At 39.6% G+C, this 25,211-nt stretch overlaps 2 protein-coding genes across 2 annotated transcripts in view; one reads left to right on the top strand and one right to left on the bottom strand.

Annotated features, from left to right (window-relative positions):
- cyth3b (cytohesin 3b) overlaps positions 1-11,299 on the top strand; it is a 42,138-nt gene extending 30,839 nt beyond the window's left edge. Inside the window, exons 10-13 of the mRNA XM_004558314.3 lie at positions 3,489-3,565; positions 6,223-6,294; positions 6,445-6,599; positions 9,051-11,299. Coding sequence (XP_004558371.1) covers positions 3,489-3,565; positions 6,223-6,294; positions 6,445-6,599; positions 9,051-9,123 — 377 coding nt within the window. The 3' untranslated portion in view covers positions 9,124-11,299. The remainder of the gene's footprint in view (positions 1-3,488; positions 3,566-6,222; positions 6,295-6,444; positions 6,600-9,050) is intronic.
- A 2,018-nt stretch (positions 11,300-13,317) lies between these two features.
- cacng5b (calcium channel, voltage-dependent, gamma subunit 5b) lies at positions 13,318-24,364 on the bottom strand. Its single transcript, XM_004558315.5, has 6 exons — positions 24,087-24,364; positions 20,689-20,944; positions 18,725-18,811; positions 17,904-18,044; positions 17,675-17,820; positions 13,318-15,792 (listed from the first exon to the last, which is right to left on the bottom strand). The coding sequence occupies exons 2-6, from the start codon at positions 20,882-20,884 to the stop codon at positions 15,532-15,534; spliced, it is 831 nt and encodes a 276-aa protein (XP_004558372.1). The 5' UTR covers positions 20,885-20,944; positions 24,087-24,364; the 3' UTR covers positions 13,318-15,531.
- Positions 24,365-25,211: the final 847 nt, after the last annotated feature.

Below are 25,211 nucleotides of genomic sequence, written 5' to 3'. Positions count from 1 at the left end.
CAGGTTCTGGGGGAATGCAAAACATCCGGCTTGACTTTATTTAGGAACTCCTGCTTTCTTTCTTTTTGGTCTGCAACTATAGAATTAGACTCATGAGAACTTAAACTGCGTGGTAACTGTTGCTCGTGCACTCTCCTTTGATCATAAAACATTAACTGAAAGATGGATAAAACCTTGCAAACACACCCATATGATAAAAATAGAACAGCAAACATTCAACTTTTATATACAAGTCGTGTATCTTACAGTTTATACATGGGAGTGTATTCATGATCCATTTCATTGAAGGTCTGGTTGCGTTTGTGAACGGAGCAAACAGTGCATATAAAATATGCATGCATGTCATTCTGTCTGTAAACATGAAAGCTCGAAAAGCTTTGAATGAATTCAGATAAAAGTGTAGGGGTGTAGAGCAGAGTCATCCACCGAGGTCTTCAAGGTCAACTTAACGATTGACAAAAAAGCCTTTTAACCTAGAAACTATGATTCTTACGAGCAGTAACTTTGAGTTCTGTCACTCACAAAGCTTCAGATATAATTATAAATGTAACCAACTGTTTGTGATGTATCAGTGAATTCCTCTCTTTCTAAAAGCCAGGCTGTGGTTATTTAAAAGCCACATGATTTGAAATTATGAACTGTGAGTTATATCTCAAACATTAAAAAAAAAGGGCAGTAGCTGATTTTATGTGAACCGCATACACAGGAAATTTTAAATGGGCTTCACAAGGTGTTTTACAAGCAAAGTAAAACTAATTTTAATATATTTAAATACTTTATGGTGTGAGGGACTTTCTAATGAAAACCCCGTCATGTTGTTGTTTATTAAAACTACAAAAAAAGATGTATGACAAATTATAGCCCGCTTAAAAGAAAAATAATAAAACCCACAAGTACAGCTATGCAGATGCAGATTCTCAATTAGCTCTGTATAAACATAGTTTAGAAATGATACGTACATTGTTTATTAGCCTGGACGTGGACTCCTCTTATTGTGTGAGGAAGAAAAAAACATCTCAGTCATTTGAAGTGTGTGTGTGTGTACATATGTATGTTTACATATCTTTGTGGGGACTAAAAATTGGAGGTTTACCATACTTGTGGGGACCAACAGCTGTGTGGGGACAAAATGCCGTCACCACAAGTTTGAAGTCATTTTTGAGATTCAAATTGTGGTTTTAGTGTCAGGGTTACAATTAGGTTATGGTTATGGCTAGGCTAAGGGTTAGGGTTAGGCATTCAATTTTAATGGTGATGGTTAGGGTAAGCAGCTAGGGAAAGCATTATGTCAATTAGATATCCCCACAAAGCTATGAAAACAAGACTGTGTGTGTGTGTGTGTGTGTGTGTGTGTGTGTGTGTGTGTGTGTGTGTGTGTGTGTGTGTTCGTCTCCAATGAGGTCATGCATTTATAAATCTTGCTTTTACTCTGCTTGAAGTTGGCTCCCCTCTGATCCCATGTGTTTCTGATTTGAACCTCGCTCCATCACTTGCCAGGTACTCCAGCAGTCCTCACATACATAACAGCTTATAATTTACTGTATGGCGGTGATTTATTATTGGACATAATACCTGTTTATTAGCCCACATATTGTTGGTTTAAAGAGCAAAGTCACTGCAGGTGGTTGGTTTTTACTACAGTGTTTACACACATGCACACACACCTGGCTTTGACCTGCACATTCTTTAAACTCTGTGTAACGTCTCTGTAGCCTCATCAAGCTAGTGCGTATGAATGTAAATAGCCCCATTGTGGCTCACAGACCTAACATGATTACATTCTTGCACGGTTCCTCCCTGGAGCAGTTTCCCCCGCAACCAGTTCTCACTGTAATATTTCTAATTTAACTCTCTAAAGATAAACCCTGGAGGATACGGAGGAATAAGGCCTTTTTTTAGCAAATGTCTCTCTGCGCTCAGCGGAAATTTGGCCGTGCTAATTCAATAGCCAGGGTCTATTGAAATGTAAGGAAACACAGAGCTTTTTATAGCTGTCTGTGACCCATGTAGGCTTCTGTGAGGGGACCATGAAAACAGGAAGGAAATGCTGCAGTAAAAGTCATGCTTAGGAATTAATAACACACATAGTTTTGGATGTAGTTTGCACAAATGAACACGTGAGGTGGCGAACTTGCTCTGGGGTGTCGTGTACGATACGTGCGTGTATTTGCGTGAGCGTTTTCACCTCCAGGGGTGCTTTACGTGCCAAGTTAGGTTCACATCAAGTTTGCTCTCCTCTCCTGAGAGCCAATGAGGTTTTATCCTGTTGCCTTAAAAAATGAATGGGCAACGGCAGTAATAATTTATCAGTTGCTCGAGTCATCAGTTAACTAAGCCTGAAGTTGGGCGAGATTGTGCTGGTAGCCTGCAATCTCACACAAGGCAGCTTGCCTGCATGTCTCAAAAGTCAAAGCCAACAGTTTTCAGTTGTCAGTGATTTACATTTAAGCTTCCTGTGGCACAGCTGTAGCAGCACAGAGCATTTGAAGAGGCACAGCCCGAAATATCTTGCATATGCAGCCAAACAGGGTCTTCTATTTAAAAATGAATATTGGGATAAGGCTGAAACTCTGTATAGTCTGTCGTTACGAGAATCGATTTCTACAAACAGCCCAGGTACAGAAATCTACAACAGCCCTGAGCATACACAAAGTGTACATACAGTGAAATGTCTGTGTTGGGTCTCGCGGGTTCACCAGTTCATGGTAGTCTTAGGTTCTTCAAGGGAACTGGACTTCCTTTTAGGTTCTTGAAGATGTTTCACCTCACATGCAAAAGGCTTCTTCAGTTCTAAAAGATAAAGGGTATCAACTCGTCACTCTGGTCCATCAGCTGGTAACGCTGATAGGGAGTAACGGATATTTAACCTCTGGCAATGGGACATGGACTGGTAGATGACCTGCTCTACCTCTGTCACCATGTGTCTACCAGTCATGACTCACATGACAGTGTAGTGTCAGGACCACCTCCAGTATTTTCGACTCACCTTTAGCTTTTAGAATGAAGAAGCTTATCTTCATTCTGCTGAAACATCTTCAAGAAACTAAAAAGACGTCCGTTTGTCTGTTAGCTCAGGCTGCAGCGTCACAGAAAACTGAATGGAAATCACAGGAAACCCACTAAGTGAATTTTCAAAGGCATGTGAAATATTGTATGTGTTTAATAATGACATTTTGGAAATGATCAGCCACAGGAAATTGAATTACATTTACTAATGAGTTAATGCTTAAAGTCAATAACTGGTTTGGGCCGCTTTGATTTCTTACATTTACAAGAGTAATCTCTCTCTCTTGCTTGCAGGCAAGTAGTCCAACCATATCTACCTATGTTTGCTTTTGTCATTTTAAAGCGCATAAGGAAACACAGCGGATGCTGGTTGGCTTCATTAATGACCATCACTTCCCTGCTCTTTTTCCTGAGGGCAGACAGCCAGTCTGTCACTGCGGCCTTTGTGTCACTTCCTGTCTCCTCTTTTTTTTTCCTGTCAGGGGGCAGAGTGAAAACCTGGAAGAGAAGGTGGTTCATCCTGACGGACAACTGCCTCTACTACTTTGAATACACAACTGTGAGTCTCACACCAACATGTTTTTTTTTTTTTTTATTAACTAAAGGCATCTCTGCCGCTGTGTGTGTATGCTTGTGTCATCGCAGAGCCGAGCATTTCATTTTTATCCTCAGAAGTCTGTATGAAATCCACCCTGAGTCTACAGCCTCCTTGTTAATTATAACAAGCAGTTTATTCCATAGCACCAGAAAAACGACGAGGATTAACAATTCAAGTTTGCTACACTGCTGTTACGGTTATGGATTTCAGCAGGGAGCTCTTCATGTAAACTCTACAAACCAAACATAACTGAATATGTTGCACTGTCTTCACACCGTTTATTGGTAGTTTGATATAAAAAGCGGCCTCTGAGTCAACATTTGGTTTGTGACCACCTGTTCTTACGTCTCAGTTTAAGGGTGTTTTCTCTCCCTTTCAGTCCATTTAAAATGAACAAAAAAGAAAACACAGAGACTCTTTGGAAAAGGTGTCGCCTTCCAAATGGACTTCTGAGTGGTTTGTTTATGGAGAGATCCGACCCAACTAAAAGCTACACACTGCAATTTTGAGCTGAACACTTTCCTGTAGCCAGGTATGCTTTGCATTGTGAGAGATGTGCAGAGTACACAGAGTGTAAGTATACTCTTGGCCCAGTCTTATTTGGCCATTAATGGACTGAAGGTTCCTACATTTCAGTCCACCTGGGAGTTCACGTCTCTGTGTCAAAGGACATCAAACCACAGGAAAAGGCCACAAGTTTACAAACTCATGAACTGATTTGGACCACAGGCTGAAAAGTTTTTTGGTTCGGGAAAGAAAATCAAGTCATCTGGTTGTGTCTAAGAATCTATATTTATTATTGATTCTCACTGAGGAAACAGAGACTTTAGGGGCCTCTAAAAACCCTCCTACTATCCAAATCCTTGGAACTATCTTCCATGAAGGGTGATGCTATTTTCTGAGAATTTATTGGTCAGTTGGTGGCAATTTCACACCTGTTGCTAATCTCCGATTCCAAAGAACAAGAACTGAACCACCTTTGCGGTGCTAAAAACCCAGGGTTAACTCTGAAGTTAACCGGAAGAGACCAAATGCTGCTTCATAGTACAGGTCTCAAAGTAATAGGACCTAGTTCAGCTTTTAAGCCGGCGAGGCGTGATTGCAGATTCCGTGCCGGTGCGTCCACCCCCCTGCAGTGGCACCACAGACCACGTCACAATGTGAAAATTGTGATTTTTTTTATTTTTTTTATTTTTTTATTTTTATTTTTTTAATTCAAAATCTGTTTAATTGAACTAAACTTATGGTAAAACAAGAACAGCTATGTAGGTAGTCATAAACAAAGCAAGCAAAAAGGGGAGAAAAGAGAAAATGTTACCACTTCAAAGCTCTTAGATAGCAGTCAAAGAAGGGATTAGTGGTACGCCACCTCGCTGGACCCGCCTACTACACAAGACCAGGAAAAAATACCTCCATCTTTCTTAGGAGCCAGAAGTGACCATATTTGGACAAGAGTGTGGATGACTAATCAGCATATGTACACGATTTTTCAGCCATAGACTGTATGCATGTATGGCACAGATATGCATACAGTTAGCACAGATTAGTTCTGCTAATCAGCGCTAAGTAACATAGAATAAAAGACTTCTTGGACACAATGTTATGTGCATAGCAAGCCACATTTATTTATCAAATAATTTAATTAAAAATAAAAAAGGCACCAGCACCAGAAACACGGTCTAAAGATCCCGCTTAAAAAGAAGCCTATGGAGTCTAGCATATGTCACTAAAAGTGGCCATACCCCCAGCAATGTGTCACACTACAGTTACAATGAAGAGGAAATGCAGTGCTGTACAGAATCAAACCACCAAACTATGAACATGCTTGTTTCTGCTATGAAATGTGTCGTTTAAGCATTTTAAGACCCTGAAGTTGCCCTTCTAGGAACTGAAGTTCTGGCAATTCTGCATTGGGATTCATTTTTTGACTTTGTCCTTGTGCACAACTAATGTAGTTTTAACATGGTTTGTCACCTTTCTGTATTAGTTTCTGCACAAAACTGCAATAAGCTACTAAAGTTACTGGGTCATAGAAAAGAAAGAAAACTCTAGCGTGTAATTATCGCATACTTGTCTTGTGGCCACAGTGGATGAAATGTTGCAGACTGTTTTAATTGTCATATGTGCTCAGGTTGGCATGGGTTACTATTAAATCATTGTCCCTTACTATAAAAATTAGCCAATAGTGCTTGAAGATTTCCACCAGGGCCTTTGTTTCTTTGCTGCCACATCAGCACTGTCCTCTCTTTGCTGTAGTATTATCCTTCAGGACACTATCATTATGTCCCGTCCTCTGGTCAGACTGCAGCATGCACAAGTAGAGGGGAGGGGAGGGGGGGGGCAACAAGCTACAATCACAGTGGATTTTTCTTTTCTGTGTAAGGCTGTTCCAGTGTTTCTTTCTTATAGAAATCTCATTTTATGCCATTTTTTTATGATTTTTTTTTTTATTTTTGATCTCCCCTTTCTTCCCCTTGCTCCTTTTCTGGTTTCTGTTCTTTCTTTAATACTTGCTTTTTGACTTTGTTCTAAATTGCTCTTTCTATCTATCTCTGTCTAACTCTGGTTGTTTTTTCCCCTCCTCTCATGTTCCTGCTTTTGATCGCTCTCTCCTTTAGGACAAGGAGCCTCGTGGGATCATCCCACTGGAGAATCTCAGCATCAGGGAGGTGGAGGAGCCCAGGAAACCTGTGAGTGTTGCCTGATTAGAGACCTCAGCCTTTCTCCCCTTGGTTACTGTGTTCACTAAATCTTCTTTTTGTTAAAATATTTCTTCGCCAAAGATAATTATCTGGCACCTGTTTTTGATGACCTTTGACCCCTCTCTGTCCCTCCTTCAGAACTGTTTTGAGCTCTACAACCCGAATCACAAGGGCCAGGTGATCAAAGCCTGTAAGACAGAGGCAGATGGGCGTGTAGTGGAGGGAAACCATGTAGTATACAGGATATCAGCACCCACGCCTGAGGAGAAGGAGGAGTGGATTAAATCCATCAAGTAAGATTCCTCGTAATAGTAATGACGGCACAAAGATCCAGTGTTAAACCAGTAATGGTTGTTGTTACGTCAGAATAAACAAATAAAAATAAAAAAAAAATCCGTGAATGTGATTTCCTTGATGTTGGATTCATTTAAGGCAGAAACCAGTTTTAACCTGTTCTTTTTTAATTTCAATTAAATCTAGACAACTTGAATATATGAGGTGCAGTCTTAAAGTCTTACGAGATCAAAAACCTGACTTGATTTCAGTTTAGGTGATCTCATTCAAGGTCATCTTCTTGAGCACCTTGTTATATCTCTCTCGAAGTCCTGTTCTGACCCTTATACTTCTGTGATTTCACCACGTTCAAACTTGCACAAACATCAAACACCAGCTCCGGCTGTTTGCTGTTTTCTGTTGTCTGCTATTTTTCTGCTATTTTCAAAGGCAGAGGTTTTCATTAGAAAGCTCTTTCTCTCTTGAAAGGACATGACAGCATAGTTTGGGTTTGCAAAGTTTCATCTTAAGAAACAACAAGACTTCTGGTACAATGTTCTTCAGATAGAAGCACATTGCTTCGTGCCATATTTGGCAAAAACCAAACGCAGCATATTAGCACAAACGCCTCATACCAGCTCTGCAGCATGGTGGTAGAGGCGTGATGATTTGGGCTTGTCTTGCAGCCACAGGACCTGGCAACCTCACAGTCATTGAGTCCATCATTACATGCTCTGTATACCGAAGTTTTCTGCAGTCACAAGAGAGAGCATCTGTCTGACAGCTTGGTGCAAATTAGGTCATGTAACCAGGCAATAGTCCAAAGCATAGCAGCATTTTTACCTGTTTTTGTAGAACCAAGGTGCTACAATGTGGCAGGACCTTAAGAGAGCTGTGCATTAAATAAAATGTCCACAAACCTCAATGATCTCAAGAAACGTTGCAGAGAAGAGTGGGCCAGAGTTCCTCCGCAGTGATGTGAGACGATAGAGTCCTACAGAAAACAACTGCTTCAAATGACGACTGCAAAAACTTTCTTTTTCACGTGACTGTATTTTACTACAGTGTTTAAATTAAACAGTGAAACGAATAACAGCATGTTTTATTTCCATCAGATCGTATACATTCACGCTGGCAGTGAGTATACCATCGCTTTGGCAGCTGTGATAACCTTGCTTTTAATGACCTAAATGCTGGATGTTTTGTAATCGCCTGCATAAACGGTGGTGCAATGTCAAAGAGAGTTGGCTCAGCAGAACAGAGTGCTTATATACCATAATGTAGTGCAATCATCCACCTCCCCTCTCTATACTATCAGAGTATTCACAGGAGACATGATGGGGGATTAGACATTGCGTATAACGCACCAGGGTTGAGCCAGCAAACCTATCCAACACAGGCAGCTCCAAACTAGGGGTGACGCACTCACATCTACCAAAGCTAACAAGTCACAGCTTGCACTTCACCAGAGGGGTCCGAGAGGACTCGGGGTTCTGTGGAGATAAAAGGCTTTTTATGGAAATTATGATTTGCCCCTTTTTTTTTAAAGTAGAGATGATTATAGAGGCAAGGCCTTATCTGCTCATCTTGAGTGTCAGGAAGTGAAGTTGGACCAAGTAGGTCAATTAAGGAAGTGAGCTGCTGTTGTATGAATTAGTGTGACACGTTTGAAGTGAAAAGTGTGTTTTAGAAAAAAAAAAATTAAATAATTCCAGTCAATGTATCAGTTTTTAAGAAGCATTTCCAGGACTGAAAAATGGTGGAGAAGGTTTTTAGCTGTGGCAGCCGCGCTCTGATTTGATTTCTCCACAGTGGAGTTATTGTTTCACAAAATTGGGTTGTAGAACACAACAATGAGGAGTATGAAAGAGGATAGTCATCTTACACACACTCATTCTTTAGCGTGTGGCGTTATAAAGGGAATCAGAGATATCCGCAGTGGGGGGTTGAGCCTCTTCTTGCTTTGTGCTGGTGCTAACAGGATTTAGCAGCCGTGAAACTGAGCTTTTTGGTAGAGCCCAAATGGCTTCCTGACTCACTTGCTGCCTTTGTAGGCTGCCTTTACTCCCCCCCCCCCCCAAACTAAGCAGAAGAGTCTATAAGCAGGACTGTTGTTTGCCCTCCTTCAGACCTATAAACCTGCAGCAAGAGGAAGAGAGCGTGTGCGACTGCATGGTTCGCTACGTTCTTGGCCGGGTTCTGGAGGAGGGAATCAGTGCAAGGTTCCAGCAAACCAGACTATCCAAAAAAAAAGACAACAAACAAAAAATAGGAGAGGGGGTCCCTCTTCAGAAACCATGGAAACCTAACTAGGTCACTCCACTAACTTTTTTTTTTTTTCTTTTTCTGATCTAGTTAAAGCATGCGTTTGTATAAATGTGCCTGCATTTCCATATCAAAGATGTTTGAGACCCTCCTCTCATGTGGCCTTCTTATTTATTTCATCGCTGTCCTCTGATTGGCTTCTCTAGGGCAAGCATTAGCAGAGATCCTTTCTACGACATGCTGGCCACCAGGAAGAGACGCATCGCCAACAAGAAATGAAGAGGGACAATCAGGTGAACCTCCAAACCCCCTCCATCTTTATCTCCTTAAGTTCATGCATTCATAAACCACACACACTGCAAAGCTGGACTGAAGAGCACAGAGCTGACTTCAACCCCGAAGGCAGACTTTGGTTTCTTTCCTGGACTCTCCACAAGTTGTATGCACTTGCTGGGGAGACATCACACACTTGCTGGGGAGAAAGCAGCGCTCCAGCCAGTTTGTTTCTCCTCCATCTCATATACACCCCCCTACCTCCCCAGTCATGCTTATAAGATGTTTATAGGTTTCCCTAAAGCCCAACTGCCATGTTTCAGGTGCACATGCATGCATGTGGGTTATTGTAGACCAATATGTTTGTATTTGTGTGTATGCAGCAGTGTGCATGCTATCGGTGCATACCGCATCTACAGTATGGGTGCATAAGTGATGCAAGTGTTCCCTCCATTGTGCTTTATGAAAAAAGTTGTTATTCAGAATCAGTTCAGATGTGTGGTCATTGACACGGTGCGCAAAATGTAAGGGTGACTGCTGGAGAAGGGGGGAGGTGGGATGAGGGGATGGACGGACACGTTTGGGACGTGGTTATGACCGCAGTGCAACCTCACCTGGACCACGTCGTCATCTCACTCTGGTGCTGAATTCTTCTCTCAAGGTGCCACGGCTGAAGAGTAACCTCAGAGGACATCAACAACAACAACAAAAAGATGGCTTAGATTTAGGTTCTTTACAGTCAGCTGGACTGATTTCATTTATCTGTGTGGAGCAGAGAATTTTGTAACGTGCATCCTTTCTTACTTTAGTTGAGTAGCAGTGGCGCTTTTGCTAAAGTTTCAAATTCAACTCTCTTTGTGGACTTAAAGTTGCAATCCTTAAGATTTCAGCACCTCTGGTTTGACGGTATCCTGTCACACATTTTGAACATCTGCTCCCTTACGAGGGGTCGCCAGAGCAGGTAGCTCCCACACGTTTGCACTTCCTCTGCAGATCGACCCAAGCATCTTCAGCTCGAGAAGTGAATGTTTGAACTACAGCACTGTCTGCTGTTTACAGTGTTTTGACTTTGATTACAACTAGACTTTTTCACACCTTTCCTCACCTTTAATCGAATTATTTTTTTAAAAATAGCAAATATACTATTTAAATAATTTACATATGTAATATGGGGTAACCCATTTCCATCAGCCTTAATCTTAGTGAGAAATATATTATGTACCTATGACTGCTTCACAATAAAAGCCCTCTTTTTAAATGCTTTTAACATGAAACAGTAGCAGGATAACATTTGTTGGCAGCTGTCAAACCAGGATCTCATTTCATTGACATCTTAAGGATTAGAACTTTCAGAGCGCTTTCATTTGAGAAAGTCTATCTACTGAGTGGGTTTTATTTTTGGCTGTGCAGAAGCCCAGTTAGGTACCAGTCCAATTAAGCTTCTTTTTTTCCTTTCCCTTATCTATGGCCTATGTGAGTGAAGGTCGGTGTGTTGTCGTGATCCTGTTTGCATTTGGTTCGTACTCCTAAAGATCCTTGCTTGCCTTTGTGTTTCTTCTCTTTGAACATTTCTATATCTAATAACCAGCTATCATTTTTGTATTTATTTTCATTTGTGAAATGGTTTAATACTACCTGTAAATGTTCAGCAGTGTATGCCTAAGTTATGTTTGTATATACAATGTATAGCTTTCTGGTCTCTTTGTTGTAGTATGCACAAACTCTGTGTGTAACCATGTTTGAGCCGACTGGCAGTTTGCATCAGCTGAAGTTTGAGGTCTTCTTTGCAAAAGCCTTAAACATAATCATTATAAAATATATGGGGATGATGAATATTGGATAAATAACTGACAACGCCGTTAAAAAGCCATGACTGAGTGAGAAAGGTGGTTGTATTTATGATGATGATGATGATGATGAAGATTATGGTGAATATGATGATGATTATACTAAAGTAATATCGGTGATGGTGATTATATAATTGATGATGATGATGATGTCAAAAACACCAGTAGTTTTCTATATAATTGTAAAATACAGTGAAAGCCTTGTGGTCAGGGCATGATATTATCTTCTACTGCCCTGTGTGGGCTTATAGTTACATTAACTTTTATATTCTCTGTAAAAGCTATTGGTCACGTTGTACATTACGTGTATCTACATAAAGTATACATAAAGCAGATTTGTGGTGTGTTCATTATTAATGCCGGTCCTGACCTACTTGTTCACATAAATAATGAGCTGTTATTAATGAAGCACTCAGGCTGCTTAGAGCACGATGAGCTGTTTTTGTTTTTGTGAATGCGGAGGTCATCCTCCATGATGGGGAGCAGTGATGTATACCTGCATCCTGGCGAACACGTGGTAAATTAACAGGAAGTAGGGAAAGGTGAAGGATGACCTATTGGATTTGTGTGTTAACGTGCACAATAAGTGAAGCAATAACACCCTCTACAGGCTGTTCAGAGAAATATGCACAAAAACCTGAATCTTTAATTTTACTATTTTTTTCTGCTGTTCTCTCAAAGAAAAAAAATCATCAACCAAAATGAAAAGTCATACGCTTCAGTGTTTTCTGTGGTAAAACAGATACTGAAATAAATTTTTATGCTTTATTATGTGCAGAGATTTACGTTTTTAGGTACATTTACCTTTAAATAAAACGACAGCTTTCTTGCAGTAGATTCAGTGTTTGATTATTACAGTGCTCACTGGGTTTCTCTTATTTTGTACACACCATTTATGTCAATGATGTGAATATAAGCGGCTCATTACATAATAAACCTAAGGAAAACATCCCTATTAAATAATAACAGCTTTAGTAGATTCATAAGACAAATAAATAAAATAAGGGAATATTTAGTCAGCACGGTAAGACAAAGCCAGATAAACTTCTGGGATACAGATGTGTTCAGCTCTAGGGAAAGGTTTCACAGGTGGTGGTCACAGATCATTACTCTCTTCTTATCCCTCCTGACTGATTATTTTCCAATTTTGCTTTTTGCTAGTGTTCTTGTCACAACTGGTAGGATTAGACAAAGTTTGAACATGTTGTCCTGTAGGGACGTCCTGTCCTGGATGAAAGCATTGATGAGCTTTAGCTCTATTTGGTCGCCTTGGATACCCAGATACATATCATCCCAGAGGTTCCTGAGGCATTAGTACCTCCTTTATCCAGGAAATGCCTGCACACTCTTGCCACTGAATTTATGAAACGAGTGGACCATCAGTGGCAGATGTGTCTGTTCTGGTGTGCCGCCTGTCAAGCTGCGAGTACAAGTCCCACTGAAGTATAGCAGGCCCCCATGCCACCCTCATGGAGTCTGATTCTGATAGTTTAGTCAGAAAGATGCCCCTCAGTAGCCCAAGGATAATCTTCTAGCAGAGCAGATGCTGGTCCTGCTGCTGGGTTGATGTATTTCTATGGCCCTGTATAGCTCTCCTTATGTAACAGCACATCTCATCATTTAAGTTGATAGCTTTTATTCCTGCATTTTGGAGCTTTCATAATCAAATTTGACCCACCTGTGCACTTCTAGTGCCTGTAACAATGACAACTTTGTATGCGGGTATGTTTTATGGAGGTAAAATTGTGTGTGCAAATTGTGTTAATGTGCAAAACAAACAGTCCAGTTCAAAAGCAGTCTGTATATACTTAATAAATGATTGTGTACCTAATAAATAGGTCACTAAAATAGTATATTAAAGTATTATGGGCCCAGTGCTCAGCTGATTATCATCCATGGGGGAAAAAAAATTCTACACAAAGTGTGCAGCTTGTGACTCCATTCATTGCAGCGTAATGTTATTATGCTAAAAACGACTTAATGGAAATGAGAGCTAATGCTGAAAATGTCCGTGATACTTAAATCACATAAGCAATACTGTGTGTTTGTGGAGCATTAACTGGTTGGGAATTACAGTCCATTTTATACACAGTTCCCTATTTTCACAGTCTCAAAAGTAATCGGACAGTCAAAAATAGTTAATGCTATATTGTTGTTATTGTGCTTTTGTACTATTAGACAGGTTTGGAAAACTGTGGCTATAACTTGTATTTGAGCAGGTAGCATAATGATGGACACACTTGGTTTAACACAGTTTATTAGAAAAGCAGAGCGAGGCATCACAGTTACAGTACTGTGCAGCAGGCTTGAGCTGCCCCTCATTTCTCTATATTTTGTAAGGAAAATGTGAAATAGGTGCAGTGATTTATTGAAAGATGCACCATCACACGTGTATATACAGTCTATAAGGCAAAGACAGATTGTGTACAATTCTAACAAGCCTAAAAGTTAATACTTGGTACAACGACCTTTATTTTCCAACCAGCCTGAAGTCTGTTACGCAAACTTTCTTGTCATTTCTATAAGTAGTCTTCAGGAATAGTTCTCCAGGCTTCTTGCAGGACATTCAAAGCTCTTCTTTGGATGTTGGATGGTTCTTGTTTTGTCCTCCATCACGATGATCCCACACTGCTTCAATAATGTTACTCTAATTTCGTACCTCAGGGAGAAAACCCTGTTTCCCTTCCTTAAGAATGGCTTCTTGACAGTCATCCATCCACTGGGACCAATTTTGATTTCCTATTTCATAGAACATGCCTTTCAGATACTGTTAATGAAATATGCCCCGTTTCCAGCTAACAGTCATTTTGGGAGTCACTTTGTTGGTGCATAACTGCATTCACTATAGAAATGGATAAAGTGTGTGTTTTTATTACAGGCTGTTAGTAATAAAGTGCCCCTAACTCAAGGTCATCCGTTGAGTTAGGTGCCTTTTTTATGCTGGAATGATTGATGGGTCAGAGTTAAGCGACTTAACAAAATTAAATCATCAGGAAACGATCAGGAAATGAACTGACAATGAGTGAAAAAGCAGCCGACGTCCAAAGAAAATGCTGAAAGACGTTCAGAAAATTAGGAGCAAACTATTTTTAAAGAATTCAGGGATGGCTCAAGACTTTTGCACAGTACTGTAAATGACAAAGACTGACTCAGTTAGTCACTGCGTAAGCTTAGGTAGTCAGTGTTTGTATTTGGATTTGAAGTGTGCATAAATAACAAAGGTTACTTCAGGTTTTGTTTTTGCAGATTTGCACACTGATAAAAAAAAATGAGCTGAGGAAAGAAAAGGACAAACACTGCCTCCCAGTGGATAAATATGGAATCACAGGGTAAAATGTAAAAAAGGAAAAAGGAAAAAGAAAACTGTATGGCAGACATTTATTTTACAGATGCAACGCCCTTTTAACAAAGATCTCTAGCAGCTCCACCAGGAACAACATCATGAATTCATGTAATCTGGACATATTATATATATATATATATCTAAAAATATAAACAAAAACCAGTGTATATAAAACAAGTATCTATGATTTCATGTTAGATTCTGGGTCAATGTATGGCTAAATAAAGAGTCAAAGGCATTTCAACATAATGTCTTGAATATGTTGCCTTTAGTTTGATGACAATCCGGTTTTCCTGCTGCCTTTGAAGGTGTCAAATGACAACATTACTGAAAATTAGAACCACATCTGAATGAACTGCCCTTCAACTGCACAACAGCGTTTGTCTGTAGGGTTTTGTGAGATGGAGCCTCACGTGTAGTAGTTGGGTAGGCAGTTTTACTGGCTTGTTTTCGATCAGTTTTAAGGGAAAATAAAGGCAGCCAAGTGTTTTTTGCAGCAAACAGTAACCAATAACATGCTCATAGTTTAACACAAATGTGAGGTAAATGAAACTCTGTAGAAATACAAACTGCAAATGACCGGACACATTTTACATTCTACTCTTTTTTTCGTTTGGCTCTGAGTGCAGAGGTATTGCTGATTGTGATCATGAGCAACTTCTGAGCGAAATGTGTGCTTTTGAAACTGCACATCCAATGAAACATCAACCACAGATATTATTGTGCCTTCTGATATTATTGTTATTGCACTGATGTGATCTATACTAGCACTAGAAGGTCCTAAAACATGGCACACTCATTTAAATCACAAAAGGAAGCAAAGAAACAGCTGTGAGGCACTGGAAAGTAAAAAGCACAGGTACAGTAAAAATACAGTTCAAAGTAATCTATACTTGACCTTCTGAACATGAAAATAAAAAAAATATTTAAATGTTTTTGAGATCTTTGCAGAAGCAGTGGCACAATGACCATTTTCTTCTAAAATCTGCAGATTTTGCAGTCGTGTCTGCTACAACAACAAACTCCCCAAAATCTTTTCTGACCTGATAAAAAAAAAACATAAAAACAAACAACAACTTGCTGAAAATAACTGGTTTCCAAATCACTTGACCACGGTCGTAATGGTGCAAACTCACACTTAAATATCAACCTTGTATCTTAAACTCTGGCCTTTTGTCAATGCCTCGGTGACTCTTTAGTAACTGGTAGGTTACTAACCACCCTTCAGCAGGGCGAAGAGGACACCTGATCATAGTCAGGACATTTGAGGAGAGCAGGGTAGCTGGTACTCATCTGAAGGGAAGCTTCACTCGAGATGTCTGAGGGGCTCCGTCCACGTGACCAGGCCTCCGGGTGGAGGAACTGACCAGAGTGGTCGGAGCAGTTGCTGAGGCGAGGACGGTAGAAGCTGGGATGGCGGGGCTGGTAGAGCTCCTCTGCTGCGTAGCGCTTCATGAACAGGTAGACTGACATGACGCCGGCGCTCTGCAGTGAGGAAGAGTCAGTTTATTCATAAATAACAATATGATCATTATGGCTTATAGCTTAAGACATTCAGTAATTAGCAATCTGAAATTATTAGAAGACAGAGAGAAGTATGTCCATTTATACACTCAGTACTTGGTTGGGACCATGAATTACTGCATCAGTGCATCGTGCCATGGAGGTGGAGGTGTCTGGTGGCTATGCTAAGGTGTTATTGGAGCCCAGGTTTCTTTGATAGCAGCTCTCAGCTTGTCTGTATTTTGGGGTCGGGTATTTCTCATCTTCCTCTTGAAAGATGCTCTGTGGGGTTCAGGTCAGGTGAGCTGGCTGGCCAATCAAGCGCAGTAATAATATGGTCAGAAAATCATTTGGTAGTAGTTTTGGCACTGTGAGCAGGTGGAAAGGGAAATTGGCATCTCCTGAAAGCTTGTCAGGAGATGGAAGCATGAAGCGTGGTAAAACCTCCTGGTAGAAGGCCACATTGACTTCGGACTTCGGACCAGCAGATTACACGACACCCCAAATCATCTCAGACTGCAGAAAGTTCACAGTGGACTTCAAACAGCTTGAATTTTGTGTCGAATCAGTTGACTTTGCATTACCACACTTCGATACAGCGCTGTGCAAACAGCCAGCCTTTTCAGCAGTGACCTTGTTGAGGGTGCTGTTCATAAGATGATATTTACACTGTTTGAACAGAAATTCACTCAAACTGGAAATGAAATGTTCTAATGATTTGTGATTCACCTCTGATGAGCTCATGAGCTATAAACACAAAAAAGAAACTAAACAAACAAAAACAAGAGTGAAACCAAACCTCCAACAAGGCAGCTCACTCTCTGGGCAGCTTTTACTTTGAAGGGAATGCCATTGTATTTTGTATATATTCAGTTTGTTTTCTTTGTTCTTTTTAAACATAGTTTAAGAAGCTGTTATTTTCCCTTCTGAAACCTATTTTAATATACTTGACACAATTTTGAGTAGTGCTTTTTTAATACAAACACAAAAAATGAAAAACCCAACAATTATAAAATTGTTCATGTATTCAAATTGCTGACTTGTTGAATGTATTTAAACATTTGTAACACATTAATGTAATGTACATTACACAACATGTACTCAAAAATGCTAACATGTTGTCATCAGTCTGAAAACCTGTTGTCTCCTCAATAAGCTCTATAAAGCATTTTCATTACTTTGACCTTCAGATCAATTGATTGACATTGAAGGAGAGGTCAGAGGTCAAATGTAATGTGATATTTTAAATCTTTAAATGGCACTTTCTATATGTTGACAACATATTCCACACTTAAGTTAAAAGGCTTTTTGTCAATTTTCGACCAATAAATCAGTCAATCTACATCTCTATGAATTCATTTAAAACTTTGGAGCCATTGTGTTTACAGACAGAATGACACGCAAACACAAAAACATAAGTAATGAATACAGGATAACTGAAAGTTACATTTTTTATCTATTCAGTAGTACATTAGAATAACTAGTATATGAATACTGTAAACATCTGTATTCATGCATGTTAATAATAATATCATAATAACTGTTTACCTGAGGTAATCCTGTATTTCCTCAATGTGAACCCTGGAGGGCAGTAAACACTCAATACTATGAGCACAGTCATTTTAAGGAGGAGATTTCAAAATAAAATCCTTCCTATTTACCTTCCTGTTACTACCACACATGCCAACAAGTGCACAGTGGCAATGAGAGCTCAATGTTTTTATGTTATCTAGATTTATTCATATGAACATATAAACATGTTTCTTCTTGAATGTTTTTTAGCGTGTGAACTGACGGATGCTGCATCCACAGCCGTGCCAAACAGCAGTAAAAGTCATTTCTTTTTTTATGTTCAGCTTCTCACCTCAGTGAGCAGGAAGGAGAGGGCAGCAAAGGCAAAGGACCAGCCGTACTTATAGGAAAAATAGGCCTCACTGCTCTTCGTCCTGTTCAGCATTTCATCATTTATACTGGAAATGTACAGCACCAGGCCCACCACCAAAGCCAGACCTGAGGACAGAGAAACTGGATGTTAAAAAAGTAAAAGGGAGACACGACAGGAGATGATCCAGAGAAAGGAGGAGTTGCCTTACCTGAGAGGATAAAGAAGATTCCAGAGACAAATGCCAGGATGGTGCGGTGAGGGCGGACGTGGCCGATGTTGTTGAGGACAAAACCGATGAACATGAAGAAGAGGCTGACCAGAGGGAACGGAGTGGCTGAACGGATCATCTCTGAAGAGGAGGATAAAGAGCAGATGAAGGAGCCTGCTGTTTAACCACAAAAACACTAAACAAATGATCGAGCCAAAGAAGCTGAGATATGAAAAAAAATACTAAATACTTATAAATAAGAAAAAAAGCAGAATAAAAGTCTTTTAATGTGGAAATTGGAAAAAATTACATTTAGATTATCTTAATATCACAAAGGGAAATTAGGGCCTGTTTTGATCTATTTTAATTATACAGCAGTTTTTTAATTTGTCGTCTTTGATAGAAAATAGTTTTACATTCAAACTAGAGAACCACAGAAGAAAGAGGATGGAGAACAATGAGTCTTGAAATAAAAAAACTAGAATAAAATTCCCCCAAATGGAGCGCTGCACTGGAGCTCATTATATCGACTAAATGGAGTGATTTATCCTTCAGTTAAGTTTTGACATTGAGTTTTACTGAAGGACTGTCTGTGAAGAGGCAATAAGTATTCCAGGGAGGAGCAGGCGGCGACGTGAGGGTTCAGATGAGTCAGACGTATGTGGTCTCACTGCATTCAGACTTCTGAACATGAGCTTATTGGAAAACAAGTTCTCAGACTGAAAAATGCCCCCAGCCTTTAATATAAACAAGTGCTAGTTGTGATTACTTTTTTTTGCCTAAAGCTGCAGCTGGAGGCGGTGTGTCCTGCTGGTACTTACTGAGCACGTTCACTGTGGACTCTGACGTCAGCTGGACATTCATTGGCATGATGTACTCGATGGTGAAGCAGCGACCTGACTCGTCACCTGCAAAGGAACGAGACAGAAGTGAGGGTGAGACTCATTCGAATTTACCCTCGCAAACATCGGACAAACAGATGTGCAGAACTCTTTGAGGATTAAAAGTCAGTTATTTAAATGACTAGAATTAAAGTGGAGCTTAAAGAAGGTTTAACAATCAGTGAGAACAGAAGCAAAAGGCTGAAACAGCCAGAGAAGAGGTCGGCATGTGGGCAGAGGCATTTTGAGAGACACATGGCAGCCAAAGAGTCCTAAATAGAAATCTGTGGGAGAATTCCTGCCCCATATAACTGACTTAGTGACAATCATATGACACATACTGACACAGGCTCACAACAGTTTTAGATGTGGTGGCAGGGATCTCTACTCATTATTTTTGCTGAATGATGTTTGCTCAGCTGCTCTTGGATGATCAGAAATTTCATAAATGAGCTGTAAATGAACTTATAATGTTGTGTAGTAGAAGTCTACCTCATAAGGGGAAAAAACCCTTTTAAAACATATTTTGGGGCAAAATTGTCAAACTTGTGAAATATTTTTTGTTTGTTTGTTTGTTTTTGAGCAGATTTGTTTGGTGATTCTGTGCATGCTTTCTTTATGTGAATGTGACCATTTAAATGAAAACAAGCTTTAAAATAATAGCTTGGTCGTGGGACACTTATCCATTGTAACCAAAGGTAGTTTTGAGACAGGAACTAGTTCCTCTAGTCGTTCCTGTGATGACCGAGTGTCTGTATGTGGGAATGTGTTGTTTTGTCTTATTGTGCTACTTATTTTCCACTGTACTCACTTAGACCTTCTCACTGTGGAGTCTTGGGACTCACATAGGGTAATACGGACATTTACAAAATGCTGTGAATACACAAACTACCCAGATGATTCTAGACAAAATATATGGACAAAAGTACTGAGCCATCCCAAATACAGAAGCTGCTCAGCCATGGAAACCCATGCCGTGAAGCTCCCGGTGCACAGCTTTTGTGCTGATGTTAATGCCAGAGGAGACCTGGAATGCTGTAGGTACTGCATCAGCAGAGGTTAGGGTACTTTTACACATTATGTAACCCTGTTCTATAATTTCACATGTCTGTCACGAAGAGTAAAAGCAGTGTTACTAACATAGAGAGGGACCAAAAGAGGACACGAGAAGGTTGGACAGCTACAGCTGATGGTACAAAAGATTATCTGATGTTTTTGAACAACATGGCTATCTTGTTATCTTGTTACAGTGACAGCTGTAACAAGATAACAAGATTCAAACCTTCACTAGCGTCAAGATTGGAGTGACTTTGTCCAAAATTGTCAGTTTTTGCATGTTCTGATTCCCAAAGAGGAGCGACAGTAGCATAACCTGATGAAAATTGATCACAGTGCAGAACACACAGTACACTGCAGCTCTGACCTTGATAGTCACGCATAAGTAGAACATATCCACTACTTCACTGCAGTGATATTCCCTAATGGCCTTTTTTAGCTTGATAATGCTCTAAAATGCTACACAGTCATGACGTTGTGCAGGACAACGTCACACAGACACGAGGACTCATCCTCTGTCTCCTCATTGCTCTTTTTATCACTTTTACTTGTACTCGACACTTACTCACAAGCTCTCTTTTCCACTCACACACACAGTGATGAAGTAATTGTGAATGTGTGTGAATATGAATGCTGGTGGTTTACATGATGATACATCACTGTGACAGCTTGCTGCTGTCGCCACCTTTACTGTAGAGATGATGAAGATCTTGAATGTGAGAGAGTAAAATCCAGTGGCGTTATCTGTTCTACACTTTTGATTCATCCATGACTAACTGACAAATTTCAGGAGCACAGAGATAGCCGTACCCACATATTTCCTTAATTTTTAAAATCTAGTCACTAACCAGCCAGAAAGCAGACTCTCCAGAGGCCAGAGTGCAACGAGGTCTTGATGTCAGTGCTCTGGTTCAGAGGCATAATGACTCCCTCCTCCAGGTAGAGCCAGTAGTCGGTGCTCACTGCCACTCCCAGCAGCCCCAGGCCACTGATTGCAAAGACACTGCTCAGCAAAGTCAAGGCCTTCCTGCTGCATGCACTCATGGCCACAGCAGGGTGAGCTCCAGCAGCCGGTGTAAAATACAGAATAATCCAAGCAGCAAGCTGGAGGAGAAAAAGGGAGATGGATGTGGCACTTTAAAAGAAGCTGGAAACAGAAACCACCAAAAAAGATGCTTAAAATAAAAATAATAATAAAAAATAAAAAAAAACGTTAAGAAAAGAAACACTAAGAAAAAAACAAACTATAACCTCTAAAAGCTACGACCAAACAAAAGTTTAAAAAAAATCCTGTGACATATAAAATGTGAATTTTTATTTATTTTTAACAAAATTCAAAATGTTATTTACACAATTATGACAAAAAAACCCTAAAAAGCCTGAACCACAAAATAATTTCCAGAAAATTCTATTTATTGAACCTTCTGACAAATAAAAACAAGTGGTCATTAATTATAATTATTAATTTGCATATATGAGTTTTAATTTGAGTTATATTTTAACTAGCATTTTTTTTCTTTTGTAATCTACTGCTTAAAATATATATATTGTGCAATTTATTTAGGGTTCTGTTTGTGGGTTTTGTTTTTGTTTGTTTGTTTTTTTTATAATGTAGAGGTCTCAAAAACTCTTACAGGGTTAAAGGTTGAGAATACTATTATTAGCATGAACCTAATTAGCTTAGCATAAAGAAACTGGGAAATCAGCTCCTGTGACTGGCTACAAGCAACAAAATCTGCCTTCCACTATTTTGTAATTCATGTATCTGTTTATGAAAATTAGCTTGTTCCAGACTATTTATCTCAACTTCTTGATAAACAGACTGCCGCTCACTGCCTTGTTTGCAGCTAGCTGCATTTAGCTGAAGCTAGTATAAGACTGAAGACTGGGGGAGGACACAGTCTCTCAGTCTGTAACATCAGGACTTTGACGCAGTCTACAATGCCAGCTATGTTTAGCTAACTTTGTGGATTTGTTGAGTTTCCTTTGGTATTATTGTTTTACCGTCTGAGTTTAGCATGTTTTTAACATGGTTTTGTGTTGCTAGCAGCTGTGTTTTAATATTCTTTTCATTGTTCATTGTGCATATTCCTAGTTTTTACTTGTTTTGTTTAACAGCGCTTTGTGATTACTATATGTTTAACACCTGGATGGAAACAAGCTAGTTATTCATCTCCCCCCCCCAATATTTGTGCTAAGCTAAGGTAACTGCACACTTCAGGATGTGCTGGTTGTATTATTTGTTTATCTATGTATTTGTTTATTGTTTTTGCTGTTTATGAGTAAAAATTTCAGGCTAATATCACAAAATCTGGAGTTGAGTTGAGTTAAGTTGAGTTAGATATCATGAAATTTCAAATTACTCAGAAGTAAACTGAAAGTTTGAGAGAGTCAGTATTGTGGGACTCATAGCTTCAAATTTTGAGTTATTTTATTGGCAGAAACAAGCTTCCTTAAATAAAGAGTACGCGGTTCATGATGGAGTTAATGTTTATATTTCATCAGTCTGGCAGCTTTCCCAGTCTCAATTCATTCCATTAAAGAGCAATGTTCAGATTCATAAAACACCACCATAACTTCTAAAATCTTTGCATATTTATGTAAATACAAACTTCAACAAAGAGGTTTCCATTACAGAAACTGTGATGGTGCTTGAGGTGTGTCGCTGTGTGCCCCTTGACACTTTCAGAGAGAAATCAAAATAGAGAAAGAGTGGAAAAACATTGTAGCATTTTTTTTCTTTTTACATTTGACTCCAAGTTTCATTATCACAGAAAATACTAATTCAGTCACGAGAATTAACTATCCAACCTCCCACAAAAAGGAAAATGAAGTGTGATTCAATAAAACCTGTTTGAGCCTCCAGGCAGAGGTACATTAAATGTGTCGCAGTCTGCTACTATGAATACAAACGGTCACTTTATCTGAAATCCAAGACGAGCTTCTGACATTTTACGGCCATGAATCCAACAGTGCAAGCCAGCACTGGGATCTGGCCGACTGATAACATAATGAGACATCATCTGAAGAGACAAGGTGATGATTTACATCCCATTTGGGAACCCCATGTGAATAATCTCCGGGTGGTGATAAGGGGGAAGGATCAAGTAGAGGACAGATATTAAAGGGGGCTAAATAGTAGCTAATTCACAGCATATTTATGAAACAGTTTTGCATAAATAGGAATATTTTCCCTCTACAAGCACATTAATCAGCATAAAGACTTCTTTTTGTTGCCCCTCGAGCAACTAGAGTTTAAGCTGCTAAAAAAGCCAGTGTCTGCTCTTTAAGAGATCACATTTTATCAGTAGAAACACCCTCCATATCATCTAAATCATCCCCCAACAAGGTCACCTCATTTACTCTGAAACAGCCAATATTCATATATCACAAGTCAGACTGTTATCCAGTACCATCCAGAGCATTTAATCACGTATTTTATTACTTAGTGACAGCAGCGTGCTGACAGATATTAAAGGATCAATACACAAACCGGGAACACTGCAATTACACGGTCAGGATTGAAAACACAGAGACCACCAGTACACCTGCAATCAGCATTATTTTAAGTAGAAATAGAAATCAAGATATTTGTGCAAAATCTGCTTCACTATAGGTCACATTTTTTAAAAACAAACAAACAAACAAAAAGGTGAGTAAACAATAAGTGGACACTGGAATTCTTCAAATATGCAGTTATATCTTTCTGAAATAGTAATAAAGGAAAAGATTATTGTACAAATATAATGTAATAAAAAAACATACTGGGTTTCTACATGACTATTATAATCTGTCATTACTTCACAGGTTAAATTCCTTTAGAGGGATGGAAAAAACACTCCTTTTAGCATTATCGCTCCATAACATGTCAGTGCACAATATTCACACTTCACTTATCAAACATGAAGGAGCTCTTTCATCCACAATCAACACTAAGCGTCCTCAAACGTCTCTTCTTATCCAAGATTGAACTCTGACCATGAAGGTTATAAGCACAGTTTCATTGTTACTCCTATTAAAACCAAACATGTTGTCACAATGAAGTAAACAGCTAAGATATGGGTACATAGTGAGCTAAGGAGTACTGTGTGCATAGACTTGTGTAGGAATATTAGACTCCAACTCAATACTCAAATGAAACAGATCATTGCAGGTAACTGGAATCAAGGATTAAAAATAGTTGACCATTTTAGATTAAAGCTGTTGATTAATTTAAAAAGAGAGAGAGAGACTTTATCACACGCACCTGTTTATGATCCGTCTGGCTCTTCCTGCACTCGGAGCAGAGATTGCGCCCAGAGTTGTGAATTAAAACCTCACTCCTGCAGTTTGCCCGCTGAAGGTCTGACTTACGGAGGAAGATCGGCGTTGCTCCGTCGAGTCGGTCACGAATTCGTTCGGAAAACTGTGTAATCTTTGGGTAGAGAGATAACGCATTGCAGACACAGTCCGTGAGATAAACTGAGACGGACCGCTGGTCCCGCTCTCTGCTGCGTGCTTTCAGAGAGAGAGAGAGGGGGATTGTTGATGTTGTGGAGAGAGAGAGACCTGCTATCAAAGCGAGTCCACTCCACTGCTAATGAGCCAACTGGTCAAAGCTTTGATTAACTCTCTGCGATGAATCAGTGAATTTAAGTCAGTGTGATGTCCTTTACATAAACTCACTCTGTTTCTATCAGGACCAAGGACAGCTCCAATCAGAAAAGGATAGAGTAGTTTATGTTCTGTAATGAAATTCTTTACAGATCCATGTTGTATATTATAAACTAGCATTTTATCCATTTATGGTCACGTCTTAAAGAAAACACACCTCCAATCAGGGATGGAAAAACTACCCTGATTATATTCTCACATTTTTCGAACAACTAGTCGTTTGTTCTGCTGTAAAATGGTCTCTGTGATTCATATACACTCTCTGGCCACTTCAATAGCTGCACGGAGGATGTGTACACTGTGGTCATAAACGGACGCATCTGTACTCAGGTAGGCTGCGTGTTTAAAGTTTAAAGTACTCAGTTGGTGCCAAAAATTTGGTGCTAAAAAGTATCCGCCACATTATTTCACAAGCAGGCTGAACTATAGATACATGACATGTAATACATTTCATGTTGTTTACTCTAAATTCTGACCCTATAGCTTCGGACTTTGACAAGCAGAAATCCAGACTCATCAAACCAGGCACCATTTTTCCAGTCTTCTATTGTTCAGTTCTGATGAGGCCATGTGAATTATACACCCCGTTTCCTGTTCTTTGCTGACAGGAGTGGCACTTGTTGCTATCTTCAGCTGCTGTACTCCCTCCGCTTCAAGTTTCGACGCGTTGTGCGTTCAGAGATGCTCTCCTGCATACCTTGGTTCTAACAACTGGTTA

The sequence above is a fragment of the Maylandia zebra genome, linkage group LG4, assembly GCF_041146795.1.
Source record: "Maylandia zebra isolate NMK-2024a linkage group LG4, Mzebra_GT3a, whole genome shotgun sequence".
In the NCBI taxonomy this organism is placed as follows: Eukaryota; Metazoa; Chordata; class Actinopteri; order Cichliformes; family Cichlidae; genus Maylandia; species Maylandia zebra.
Note: the sequence above shows the minus strand (reverse complement) of the source record. Positions and strands in the feature narration are given on the sequence as shown.